The sequence below is a fragment of the Pteropus vampyrus genome, unplaced genomic scaffold (genome assembly GCF_000151845.1).
Source record: "Pteropus vampyrus isolate Shadow unplaced genomic scaffold, Pvam_2.0 Scaffold36, whole genome shotgun sequence".
Taxonomy (NCBI): Eukaryota; Metazoa; Chordata; class Mammalia; order Chiroptera; family Pteropodidae; genus Pteropus; species Pteropus vampyrus.
Window position 1 is genome coordinate 12,323,111 of NW_011888817.1, and position 13,390 is coordinate 12,336,500.

The following is a 13,390-nucleotide window of genomic DNA, read 5'->3' on the forward strand; positions in this document are numbered from 1 at the left end:
GGATCCTGGCTTTGGTGTCATTTAGCCTGGGATGTCATTTAGCCCAGCTCTGCCCCTTAGGATGACATTGGGCAGCTTGATTATCCATAAAATGGGGACACTTCCTCCCCTCATGGAGCTTTTGTGAGAATCAAGAGAGATGAGGGATTTCTACAAAGGCTCGTGAGGCATGTTGCCTCCTTGGCATCTAAAAGTATAAGGTATTCACCCAGAGCACAAAAAAAGCAAGCAGTTGATCCCCATAAACTCCATCTGTCCCACCCCACTCACCTTCACCACTCCCGGGCTTCTATAGTTCTCTGCCCCACTCTATATTTAAGCTTCAGAAACAGCAGGCCAGGCCTCAAAGTCACTGTTTTTCCCCCTTTCCTTGCCAATCCTCCCATGGTCCCCTGCTCAGCAAAGAGATTTCTTCCTGCTTACTTCTCAATTCCAGGGATGTTCTGGTAATCTTTGAGCAGCGTGGAAGGGGGTGGGTCATCTTCTTGGCTAGGCCGGACTGTCAAGTGGAGGGATGGAAAACACCCAGCATCAACTTTCACTGCCCATTCTCTGACTTGGTTCTTCTTACCAACTCTGTTAGAGACATCCAGGGTCTCAAGCAAGGCACTGGACTATCTCTGGGCTTAGTTTCTCCCTGCAATTCCCTGGGTACCTGCTTTGAAATTTCACTATGGGAGTAGATGGCATTTCCAAGACCCTGTGCTGTGCCTTCACTTCTCACACGCTTGTTTGGCTCTACAGTTGTCATCCCCAATAGGATGGTTCCTCCTTTGGGTGGAGTGAATTTGACTCCCTTTGAATCCCCCAGTCTGACCCATAGCCCAGCACAGAACAGGCATTCAACAAACACTTGCTGGCTGACTGCATGGATGAAATAAGGGGGATGAAGAGGAATCCTTAGCTTTAGGACACCTGAAATGTAAGCTCCAGCTACAAACCACAAGAAACCCTCATTCTTGGTATGTGCATTCCTGTCTTCCCTTGGAGGTGAGGGAGAGGTCTGGGGGAGATCAACTTGCCTCTCTAGTCAGACTTACTCTGCCATTATACAAGTGACATTTATAGCAATAAATACTAATATGTACTACAGTTTCTTGCACACAGTGCTAAGGATGCTTTTCATGTGTTATCATCGACTCTTAACAACAATCCTCAACTCATTAGACACTCTTAAACTCATTTTAGAATGAGACTGGGGGAGAGTAAGTAACTTGCCCAACATCATTTACCTAGTAAGAGAGATCTTTACCATTATGCAGAATGCCTTGAAAGGGGAAATCAAACCCTCCACCTCAGCAGGGCAGACATAAAGTGCTATGTATTCGGTAGGCCTGGGAAGGCTCCATCTGGGCAGCTCTTCTTTACTCATACAATGTCCAAAGGTTCCTTCTCCCGAGCTCCACCTCTCCTCGCCCCGCTTCAGGCTACAGCTTTGTGATAAGGTGGACGTGGGGGTCTTCTGCTCAAGATCTTTGGCCCAACCCATCTAGTGGCTCTAACTAAATGCCTCTGTCCCCTTGGCCAGCCCAAGCCCTTCACGTGGTTTCTTCCGTCTGAAGTCTCACCTAAGAGATCTTACCCGGTTTCTGGATGGCATATCCGCGGGCGGCCGGGAGACTGAGACCTACGCAAAAGAGAGCGAGCTGAGGCCATCTCTTTAAATAGTCCAGCCTCGATTCCTTTCCATGGATCTTCCTCCATGGTCTTCGCACATGTGTCTAACCACCGCCCCATTTCTAACGCACCCGCTGCCCCATGCCTCTCCCAACATGGTCTCACTTCTTCCCTACTCTTGCCGCTTTCTTTCTCCTTTATCCTGCCGCGGCACTTGTTCTCTATCCTCGTCTTTTTGTATCTTCCATCTCCCCCGAACCCTTTCCCTACTTCCGCCGTCCAGTTTCAAAGCTCACCGCGAGGAGATGCACGAAGGCCCCAGTGGTCGGAGGGAAGCCGGGAGCACCCTCCACCTGGCAGCCCAAGGACTGGGGCCCAGGTCACTGCCTGGGTCCGGATCGAACTCAGCGTTCTCCACGCCACTCTCAGCATGGTGACTTCTGATCCCCGCGAGCAGCGCCGCCGTCGCCTTCGCGGTACGGACTTGTTTACACGGGCGCCGCCATGCTGGCTCAGGCTCGACCAATCGAGTGCAGCTGCGAGACCGGAGCAGTGGAGGCCTGAGAGGGTGGATTGGAAAGGTAGGACTCGGTGATGACGCGGAACTGGGTCCAGCGGAGAGGTCAGGTTAGCAGTTGGGCGAGATTGGGGACTGGTGGTTGCCTGACCGCGTTACTGGTACACGGTGCTGTATGTTTTCTAAGATGCCACTTTTTCTCGGGCATGCATTCCGCCCTTAATCCCACTCTATGGTCCTGACGCCGGGCCCCGGTTATTTTGCGGGCTTCCGTGAGGCCTTTTGTAGCCTTCTCCCCCGAACCTAGTATTTCTACATCTTAAGAGCAGTATACTGGGTTTCAGCCTCCTCTTTGACAGCATTGTAGCGTGGTGGTTAGAGTCGTTGATTTTGGAATCGGACAGCTCTGGGATGGAATTCTGTGATTCTGTGGGCAAGTCATTCAGCCTTTCTGGACCACAGTGTACTCATCCATCAAATGAGGATGGCGATAACACTATCTACTTTTTAGGTTATAAGCGGATTAACTGAGGCAGTTGTGTGCCGAAGCACCCAGTATATAGTGAGCATTCAACGAATATTAGCTTTGATCATATTTGAAATGAGGGGTGTAAGGACAAATACAAATTAAAAGTAGGAGAAGTAAATTTTAATTCTCCCTGGTGCAAAATAGGGAAAAGAATAGTTGTTATTGTGAATTTTTTTTTGCCCTTTTGAAATGAATGTAAATTTTTTTAAAAGCTAAGCCTCTTGCCAGTTTTATAACCCAGGAAAATCTTTCTTAAGGACCTGGGAGCCCTCTCTTTGGAATGCAATCATTAAGGAAGATAGCGTCCCTACCTCCCAGTTTCTGTGGGAAGGTAGGAGCTTAACTTCAGCTGGTGCCTAGCTCCAAGTTGCAAACTTACCTCCTCTTATAAAGATCTGGAAATTTATTTTTCCTTTGGATAAATGCAGTTAGCAAACACAGGTGACTACTCCATTTATCAGGTGAATTTAGGATGACCCTATATGACAAATGATGCTGTCAAGTCCTCTTGCTTAGGAACTAGTTATTGTTTATCCTGACAAAATGTATGCAATAAGTTGTATCCACTTGGCTATATAAAAGGGTAATATTTCTTTCTGCCTTTGCTGGCTCTTTATTTGATTCCCTGCTATGTGCATCACATTCTGGTTTACGCTCATTCAATAATAGAACTTTTTTTCTTCTGTCCTCATAGAGAGGTTTTCTAGGTTGGCAGGAGATTGTTTTTAATTATTTTTCCCCAACAGAGGTTACTTTTTTCTGAGATCTATTCCCTATGTCCCACAGTACTGGGTGACTCCCTCCAGGTAACCCTGGTCACTGTGTCCTAGTGGTCAGTTTTCTAGTCTCTACCACTAGAATGCGAGCTCTTTGAGGATGGACTGAGCCAAGTAATTTTTGCGTCCCTGCTGCCAGCATAGGGCCTAGATGCTAGGTGAGGGCTGGTTGAATGAATGAATTAAGGAAAAATAAACAAATGAACAAGTCTAAGAGGTACTGAGAATCCCCTCCACCCCCAACTGCTAGGGTCCTGAAAATAAAAAGAACAGAGACTCAGACGTACTCAAGGCTTTTTCAAAATAAAAACAAACGAAACCATAAACCACCTTAAGTGACTGAAATTACAGGAAATAAGCACAAAGGGCTAGTGGGAGAGGTGGGAGGAAGCATTCTGTGATCTTCAAAGTGGGAGGCCCAGCCCATGGGAATTGGGAAAGTGGTGGAGGGATACTAAGACTGAGGGATAGGGGGAGACTGGGAGCCTTTTTGCCTTTCCTGGGGCAGGGTGGTTTTTTTAGTGACAGGCTTACTGACCCTCTCCTCTTCTCTGGATGGCCAAGGCCTTTGAAGGAGCAGGTGGGGTGTCCCAGGAAGCCCTAGAAGACCCCCAGCCCTTCCACCCCATGGACCTGGAGACCTTGCAGGAGAGGGAAGTCAAGCAGTGGCCCAAAGACACAGTCATCCTCCTGGTTTGGGACTAGAGGCTCCGGGGTCCTCTGGGGGCTGGTCTGGAACCAGAGGTTCTCATAAGACTTGGGGCTGGGGGTAAGGCCCCCCAAGAGGGGCTGAGTGGAGTCACAGCGGATGTAGTGCCCTGGCACTGGGCTGGTGGGGCTGCCCAGCAACTGCCCATAAAGGACCTGGTCATTGGTGCCAGACTGGGACTGGGGCTGGATAGAAGGTGCTCTTGGGTCCCCCTGGAGCACATAGGCCTGGACCAAGGTGGGAAGGCCACAGGTCCCTGAGCTGTCATTAGACTCCCAGGGCCCTGGCTTCTTCTCTTCTTCCTCCAGAACTGTAATCTTGGTGATGGGTAGCACGCTGGGGTCCCAAAGGCTGGGCAGCTGGAAGATCTCCTGGACACAAGGACATAGGGTGAGGGCATTACTTATTTCAGATATCTACAGCCACTGTTGGGACAGTGTAGGGACATTCCCGTTGCTCTCTGCTGGAACTCAAAGGGATACACCTGTAAAGCGTCTCATATGTCCATGATACATGCTATGTGCTGTTCAGACTTAGCTCGGTGAATCTCCCCAATTATTCTATGTGGAATTAGTCCCATTTCACAGTGGGATGACTGAGGCTTTGAAATGGGTAGAGCTGGGATTCAAATTCAGTCCTGCTGTACTCCAAAGGGAGGGGATCTTGCTAGAAAGTGATGAGAAGTCCTGAGTACTGAACCTCAGAGGGGCACCCCTTCATTTCGAGCCTGGGCTGACACCCCCAGCTCCATTTCCCTTTCCCTCCATATTCTCACCTCTGCCGTGATGGTAGGCACCCAGGAGCCCAGGCTGCTGTGGGCTGGGTCTGGGACACTTGGCCAGAGGGGATTCTTTCTGCTGGAGAAGGGAGCAGAAGAAGGCGGGTCAGGCATGCCCTCCCATCTTTCCATCCTTTCTCCCACCCATTTCAACAGCTGAAGGGATGGCCCCTTAGTGCAGAGAGGAGAGGTGGAGGGCCTGACTCCCAGACATGTGCCCTGAGGCCTGGGAAGACTGGGAAGAACTTAGACTGGCCCACTTGGGCCTACAGTTCCCTGTGGGCAGGGGTAGCTGAGTGTCAGGTCTCTCAAGAGGACTCACCTGGGTCTGCAGCAGAGCCAGGCAGCCCCACAGAGGCAGGTGAGCAAGAGCAGGAGGCCGAACAGGCCCAGGATGATGTACAGTTCAGACTCCTCTGAGGTGAGGGGAAGTCGAGAGGTTAAAGTGCATGTGAATAAGGCTGGGCCTCCTCCCTCAGACCAGGGGATTCAGGCAAGGCCTGTCTACTCTACAAATGGAGATCTTTTGGGTGAGGTACCCTCCCAATAGCCTTGTCTGGCCAGCCCCCTTCTCCCCTTACCTAGGCCCAAGGTCACCAGGATGAGGCTTGTACTGTTGGTGGCCCCTCCCTGGCTGGTAACCATGAGGTGGACGTGGTACAAGCTGGCAGGCTCTAGGCCGTGGAGGACAAAGCCATGGGAGGAAGCATTCAGGATGGTGGCTGGGAGAAGAGGAGAGTGATCAGCTTGGGCCCAGAGGCTGAGGCTCCAACCAAGGCTGCCGAGCACCCTCTCCCAGGCTTTCTGGGTCTGTGGGGTGCCGAGGATAGACTCACAGAAGGACTGGCCCTGCGCATTGGTCCAGAAGATGGTGTAGTGGGTAAGGGGGCTCTTCCCCAGCTCAGGGGCCTGGGGCACCCACTCCAGCTGGGCCCAGGTCTTGCCAATGTGCTTTAGATGCAGCTCTGGGGCGTGGGAGGGGGCTGTAGGAAGAAAGGTGCAGGGCTGATAAGAGGCAGGGTGGAGAGCCCATTCAGACTTCTTGTGGCTCTCCAGACCCAAGAACTGGGACATACTGCAGGGTGGGTGATCTAAGAGAGTCTAAGGGGCTCGTGTCCAAGCCTCATTTACTTTTAATAAGTGGCAGAGCCAGGATTTGAAACTGGTTCTCTTTGACTCGAAAGCCTTGATATCTGATTTCTACCAGGCCCTTGTCCAACTCACTGTTCAATTTCTGCTGCTCACTCTCTGAATTTATGCCAGGCCTTCTGTCTAATATCTATCACACATGACACCTGATTTCTATCAGAACTATTGATTTTTATCAGACTTGCTCCCTGAATTCTGCCAGATTCGCTGCCTAATTTCTCTCACCCCAACACTTGACTTCTTTCCAGCTGCAGGGGTCCAGTGTAAGCCAGGGGCATTCTTAGGCTTAGGAGGGACCCTCTTTGGGCCAGAGGTAGGGGAAGAAGGAAACGTTCCCTCATAGTCCTGATTGTTGGGCCTAGGCGGGCATTGAGATAGAGAGGATTCTGAGAAGGGGCCTGGTGGCTGACGAACCCGTCTCTTGGGAGTAGGCATAGATATGCTGGGAGGGTCCAATGGTGTCCTGGTACAGGGGAGTCACAGTGATCTCGTAGAGCTGAAAGGGCCAGATGTTCTCTGCAGAGAGAAAATGGAGTAGGCACTCTGGTTAGGGGCTAACTTCTGCTGTGATCAGGAGCTAACCTCAGACCTCTAGCCATGGATAACCAGGGCCTCACACTGCAGAACTAGCCTCTGCGATCTCTTCTTCAGATCATTTGATGGGGGTAAGGGGCAAAAGTGGAAGAGAGCTAGAAAAGTGGCAGGTCAAGGCCTTAGCAGTAGGTCCAGTTAGACTGTAGGAAGAACTTCCTGAAGGTCTGAGGTGGGAACAGTGAAGGATCAAGAAAGACTTGGGAATCTACTTGTCTAGGGTGGTTCAGGTTGCCCCTGCCCCACTGTCAGACAATCACTGCCTCCCCCTCTTTTGGCCCTGCCTGCCTGCACCCCCCTCCCTCACTGCCTTACCTTGTAGTAGGGTCCCTGCAATGCTTCCATTATGCTCCATCTTCCAGGTCTTATGGCTGCCGCTGGGGCTGGGGGTATGCAGGCCCCACTCAATCACATAGCCCCGAGGCTGAGGTTTCGAGGGCTCCCAGCCCACCCAGAGGCTGTGAGGGTCTTGGGCCACTGTATAGAGTCCGCCCAGGGGTGGGCCTGGAGACAGAGTAGGAGATGAAGGTGAAAACAATGTGGGTCTTAGAGCTAGAACCTGGAGCCAGAATCCTGGCTTTGCTACTTACAAGTTGGGTGACCTTGGGCAAATCAACATCTGAGCCTCAGTTTCCTCATCTGTGAAGTGGAAGTGATGATAAAGGGCTTGAGTGCAGATTAAATGAGATAATGACTGGAATGAGCCTAGCGTAGTGCCTAGCGAGAGTAGTGCTTGATAACGAGAAAAGCTGTCAAACACTACGTAGTTCTTGGTTTGTGCCAGGTACAGCCTTTGGTGTATGTTAATGCACCAAGGCCACAAACAGTGCCATGGGGTGGAGGGGCACTACTATTGTCCCCATTTCATCAGTTAGGAAATAGACACAGAGAGGTTAAGTAACTTGTTTCAGGTACGCAGCTAGTTGGCGGGAGTATTAACTCCTGTTATTGTTAGCCTCACCCTGTGAGGACCCATGTTCAGAGGAACCCAGGAGTTAGACGTGGCTGATTCCCTGAGAATGAGCAACTAACTCAGGCACTGCGTTCCAGCTAGAAAAACGTAGGGCTTTCTCTCCTGTCTTCCTTGGCAGAATGGACCGTGTGTGTGTGTGTGTGTGTGTGTGTGTGAACCTGGTTTTGGCTCATGATAAGGATAACAGCTAACACATATTGAGCACTTACTTTATGCCAGGCACATGCCTTAACTCATGTAATCTTCACAACAATCCTTTGAGGTAGGCACTGTATCATCCCCATTTGCTAGATGAGTAAACAGAGACCAGGGAGGTTAAGTAACTTGCCCAGGTCATACTGTTAGCAAGTGACAGGACTTGATTTGAATCTCGGCAGTTTAACCTTTGAATGTACATGCTTGACTACCGGGCTCTACTAACTGCCAGGCCCCTTTACCTCTGCTCTTCAAGAAGACCACTGGGGTGGGACGAGAGGTCCCGCCTGTGTTATAGGCCACAAGGATCACCTCCCGGGCTTCTGAAGGCAAGTGGAAGGTGCAGTTTAGCTCCGTGGTGTTGCAGAGAGGTGAGACTGTCTCCAGCTGGCCTGAGGGTCTCCAGGAGACCAGGTATCCTTGGATCTGCCCCCTGTCTTCCTCCAGGGGCATTGGCTGCGGTAGGCATCGGAGAAAGAAGATAAACGGAATACATAGCTCATCTTGAGTCGGGGAAAGCTTCTAGATGGGGTGCATGGATCACAGGAACTGAGCCCCCCAGGCTGGGAAGCAGCCTTCCTCCCTCCCTTCTTCCCTCTGTTCCCATGTGCCTGGACCTAGGAGGAAGGGAAGGAAGAAGCAAATTGGGTGTTCAGCAGGCACCTAACTATATAGTGAACTGACCCTTTGCTATAGGTGAGTCCTGCGTTGTAGCCTCTCCAGAAGGGCACTACCCAGCTTCCTAGGCACATGCCAAGTGCATGCAAATCACATACAAATGCATCCAAGCCTCCCAGACCTGGTGGAATCCTGAGCCCCAGCTCACAGGGATCTGTGTGGCTTGGAGAAGGTCTCAGGGGTAGAAGGATGGGCTTCAGAGGAAGTCACCTTCCAGAACAGCTGCACATCCACTGTCCTGGGGTCCAGCTGCCTCTGCCGCCACCACGTGTCCAGTCTGATAATGGGGGCTGTGTATGGAATGAGAGGAGAGTGTGCCAGTCAGGGAGGGCCCTGGAGGTAGGACTGGGTCCTGATGGCTGCTCCCAGCCCCTCACCACCCACTTACCCCGTTCTGGGGTGGTCAGCTTCAGGCTGGGGCTCCACTCGCTCCAGTGGCCAGGCAGGAGGTGGCGGATGCAGCGTATCTGCAGGGTGTAGGCTGTGGATGGGAGGAGCCCGCAGAGCTTATAGTGGAAGGTCCTGGAGGGCAGGGGGCCCACCTGGTGGGGGAGCATGGCTCTGAGCCTGGATTACTGTGTCCTTCAGGACCAGCTGAACTTACCCTCCCCTCAGCCACCCCCATCCCAGGCTCTTGAGGTTGCCTTCCACCTCACCAGGGCCCAGCTGGCTTCTCCAAGCTGGGGCTTGTGGCGCAGCTCACAATTCTGTTCCATGAACAAGCTTGGCTTCCATAACTCCCAGTGCAACTGTAGACAGCCTGGCTGGGGTGGGGCCACCTCAGAGCTGGGGCCCAGGGCCCACAGTGTGGGGGGTTCCAATTTCACTGCAAGGGGAGGGGTTGTCAGATTCTTTCTCTACCCCATTCTTTAGGGTCCTGCCTTAGGTCCCTCTTATCTCACTGTCTGTGGTTCCATTTTTCTTCCCGAATTTCCATCCATGGGGTCTCTGTGTCTTTTTCTTCTGTGTGTCTCTTCATCTCTATATGTCATCACATTTCTGCGGGTCCGTCTCTAGATACGTGTCTGTTTCTCTCTAGGTCTGTTTCATACTCTCACCCCAGGAGCCTTTGCCCTGGTTGTTCCCCGGGACACGTTCCCTCCACGTATCCAGTGGCTTGCTCCCTTATCTCCTGCATGATCTTCTCGAATGTCATCTTCTCAGTGAGGTCTTCCCCGACCACCTTACTGAAATAGCATCTGCCCCGTCCTCCCGTCTCTCTCCGTCCCTTCCCTGCTTTAATTTCTCCATCATACTTATCATCAGCTGACGTTCTAGTTTATTTATTTTGCCCATTAGAATGTAACGTTGCAAAGATTTTTGCTCTTTTGTTCACTGCTGTATTCCTAGCACCTAGAACGGTGCCTAGCACACAATGGGCACTTCAAGAAGTTGGCTGAAGGATTAATGACTGTCTCCTTGCTTCTATGTTTCTTCTATGTCTCTGTCTGTGTCTCCGTAGTTCTGTCTCCAGCTGCATCTCGCTCTGTCTCCGTCTTTCTTCTCTTCCTCTCTATCTCTAGGTCTTCCAGTGTCTTTTCGTCTGTCAGTGGGTCTGTGTTTCCCTCTCTGTGCCTCTCTGGGTCTGCCCATTGTGGGGGCCTCTTCCCTCTTCTGCACCCAGTGTCACCCACCGACGTCCATGGGATCAAGGCACAGCTGTGGGGACACACTGGTCCCCAGCACGTTCTCTGCCTGTACCCAGATGCCCATAGTCTGGTACAGCTGCAGGTGTTTGCGTGGGATGGAGCAGTGGCTCTGCCCGTCTTCAGACACGCAGTCAGGGATGGTTTCCTCTTGGGTCTGGCAGTTGCCCCGGCTCCTGCCAATAGGCCAGGCTTGAGTGTTAAGCAGAGGAAGAAAGCAAGGCTCCCTTCTCCCTCCCATCTGTACCTCTGGCTCCTCCATCCCCGTAGTCCTACCTATGCCCCAGCCAAGACCCAAAAGAACAGGGCTGTGTAGAGACCCCTACTCACTTAAAGCTCTTCAGGGTGAAGTTGGTGGACAGGTAGGTGTCAGGTCCTGGCTCCCACTGACAGGTAAGGCAGTTGGTTGTGAGGTTCATGAAGCAGGACAGGTTGTGGGGTGTGAACGGAGGGTCTGTGCATAGGGTGGGGAGAGAGAGCGCTTTGTGTAGGATCTCTCAGAAAACTCCCACTGGGACTAACTGGTTTAGTTTCCCTGCTCTGGGTCCTTCCCTTTGGGGTCACTCTGTTTATTCTCCTGTCTCCATGCAGCTCTGGGGAAAATTGACTCAGGCAGGTACGGAGACAGGCATCGCAGAGCCTCCAACCCCCTCAACTCCACTCCCTTCAACAGTGGTAATATAGTGTCTGCCTTTTCATTCTGGTTCTGCCATTCACCAGGTGTGTGATTTTGAAGTCACTTAACTGCTGTTTCCTCATCTGTAAAAAGGCGATAATGGGACTATACCTACCCCCTAGGGTTATTGTGAAGGCTGAATGACTCACTATCTGTAAAGTGCTCCAAGCAGTGCCTGGCTCATAGTAAGTGCTGTGTAAGTGTTAGCTCTACTATTATTGATTCTTATACAATAACTTTGGTCTTTCTGTGTTTTTTCTTATGCATTGGCGCAGCACACACTCCATCCTTTGCAGTTTGTGCAGAAGGCTGAGACTGGGGTTGGGGAGAACCTGGGAGCAAGCCCATCTGGTAGAGAATGTCCTCCTTGGACATACCCTCCTGTGGCTAGAGTATTGGGCTTACTCGGTGGCCAGATAGAGTAGCAGTTACTACACTGGCTTTTGAGCCACATTGCCTAATATAAATCTTGGCTGCATCCTTATATTAGTTTGTGAGTGTAAGCATGTCACCTACCATCTTTAAACCTCAGTTTCTTCATCTGAAAAATGGGGCTAAATAGCACTACCCACAGGTAGGGAAGATGAGTGCTTATTGAGCAAGAGCTCAAGGAAGGATAGCTCTTATTAGTATTGGCAGGCGGGCATTGGAGGCAGAGCGGATAGATGGCTGCAGGGACTTACAGCCTGCCTGCAGCTCAGCCTGGTCCACCATCTGTAGGCTGTTGCTCCAGCGCAGATAGCAGGAGAGAAGGGCCCAAGGATCGTTCAGGTGGGGCAAGGTGATGATGGATTCCTGGGTCCCATCTGGCAGGCGCTGCTGCTTTCCCCCAGGCAGAAGCTCTGTTCCTAGTTTCCATAGAATCTGTGACTCTGGGCCCAGGTAGCTGCAGTTCTGTTTGATGATGCAGGAGGCTGTGATGGCATCCCCCAGGCGGACGGTGGAGGCTGAGAGGCTGATGTGCCCGCACCCCTCCAGGCCTGGGATGGAAGAGAAAGGGCCATGAGTGACTCCTCTGCCTGGCCGAGCTGGGCTATAAGCATTTTTTAGACTCAGGACCCTTACCTTCTTGCTTCACTCCCCAAGACATGGGGGCTGGAATGGGGAGGTATGTATGGGAGCTGTGAGAAGCTCTTGGGGAGGAGATAAAGATAGTTATGTGTGGGTAAAATGTGTGGGTATATATCTATATCTATATCTATATCTATATCTATATCTATACACCTATACCTATATATCTATATCTATCTATCTATCTATATCTATATCTATATCTATATCTATATCTATATCTATATCTATATCTATATCTATATAATCTATATCTATATAATCCTGCTTTCCCTGGTGAGATAGTCCCAACATGTGATTTCAAGCTACCAGTGCGACATCACTGAATGTGAACTTGGGAAGAGATGTGTACAATCAGCTCTTGCAAGCTAGCTCCAGCACACTACCAGATAGAGACTAGTCTCCTCCCCGGTGCCCTCCCCAAGGATGGCGAAAGCAGTGATTAGAATGATAAGAACCCCACAGCCACAGCATCCTTTTCAGAATTCATATCTGATTGTTTTCCCATCTCAATCACAGCGCTTCGATGGCAGGTGATTGCTCCGAAGGCCGTATGATTGGATGGATAAAGGCATGGGGGTTGGAACTACACTTCATAGGTTTAGAGCCTGGTCCTATTGCTTATTAATTATGTGGCCCCGGTATGTTACTGAGACTTTCTGTGTCTCAGATTTCTTGTCTGTAAAATGGAGATAAAAATAGTCTCTGCCTTGGTGTTGCTGGAAGCATTAGATGTGATAACATGTGTAAGACACTTAGAACAGTGCCTGACAGGTGAGTGTTTGCTGCCAGGGTTAAGATAAAGACCCAGATCCTTCTCATAGCCCTTGTGGCCTGGTCTCTGCCTAACCTTCCAGGTCCAGCTCAGACCATCCTCTCTCAGCCCCAGTCACTCTGGCTTCTTGCTGTTCCTTGCAAATGCCATTCTCTCTCCAATCTCTAGATCTTTATACCTGCTGTTGCATTTTGGGGTACACCTTTTCTCTCTCCCCCCCTTCTTTCACCTGGTTAACATTTAGGCATCTTGAGGGGAACTAGACCAGGCCCTGACCAGCGAGGCTAAGCTAAGCCCCCTGAACTTTCTCTAAGCTCTTATTATCCTTTGTAGTTATGGAGTCATATGATTATTTGCTTGTCTGTCTCCCCAGCTAGACCATAGGTTCTTTGAGGCCAGAGACCTTGGCTGTTTTGCTCATTACTATATTCCCAGTGCCTAGCACAGAGTAGCCCATGGTGAATGTGTATTGAATAAGGGAGTGAGCACTGCACTTTGCCTGCCAAGCGTTCTCTCCTCTCTCAGGTGTTCTTCGGCCCATTTTGCTGATGGGGATGCTGAAGCCTTAAGATGAGGAGCAATTTGCCCGGGGTCACGGAGCAAGTTCATGGGGCTCCTACCGCTTCATAGACTCAGAATTTCAGACTGGAAGGAACCTTGCAAAACTGTTTACTTCGAAACTCCACCTGATGCTGTGTCCTCAACACCAG

General features: G+C 50.9%; 2 protein-coding genes across 2 annotated transcripts in view; both read right to left on the reverse strand.

Moving 5' to 3' along the window:
* The window catches only part of MRPS15 (mitochondrial ribosomal protein S15), a 5,915-nt gene extending 3,832 nt beyond the window's left edge, over positions 1-2,083 (reverse strand). Inside the window, exons 1-3 of the mRNA XM_011358068.2 lie at positions 1,914-2,083; positions 1,583-1,627; positions 424-499 (exon numbers count right to left, since the gene is read on the reverse strand). Of these exons, the coding sequence (XP_011356370.1) occupies positions 424-499; positions 1,583-1,627; positions 1,914-2,049 (257 nt within the window). The 5' untranslated portion in view covers positions 2,050-2,083. The remainder of the gene's footprint in view (positions 1-423; positions 500-1,582; positions 1,628-1,913) is intronic.
* Positions 2,084-2,260: 177 nt separating this feature from the next.
* CSF3R (colony stimulating factor 3 receptor) lies at positions 2,261-11,924 on the reverse strand. The gene is made up of 15 exons (XM_023529433.1): positions 11,900-11,924; positions 11,518-11,862; positions 10,489-10,612; positions 10,147-10,334; positions 9,169-9,338; positions 8,901-9,054; positions 8,723-8,802; positions 8,077-8,290; positions 6,982-7,170; positions 6,490-6,591; positions 5,763-5,909; positions 5,508-5,648; positions 5,249-5,342; positions 4,924-5,005; positions 2,261-4,519 (listed from the first exon to the last, which is right to left on the reverse strand). The coding sequence occupies exons 1-15, from the start codon at positions 11,922-11,924 to the stop codon at positions 4,040-4,042; spliced, it is 2,535 nt and encodes an 844-aa protein (XP_023385201.1). The 3' UTR covers positions 2,261-4,039.
* Between the last annotated feature and the right edge of the window lie 1,466 nt (positions 11,925-13,390).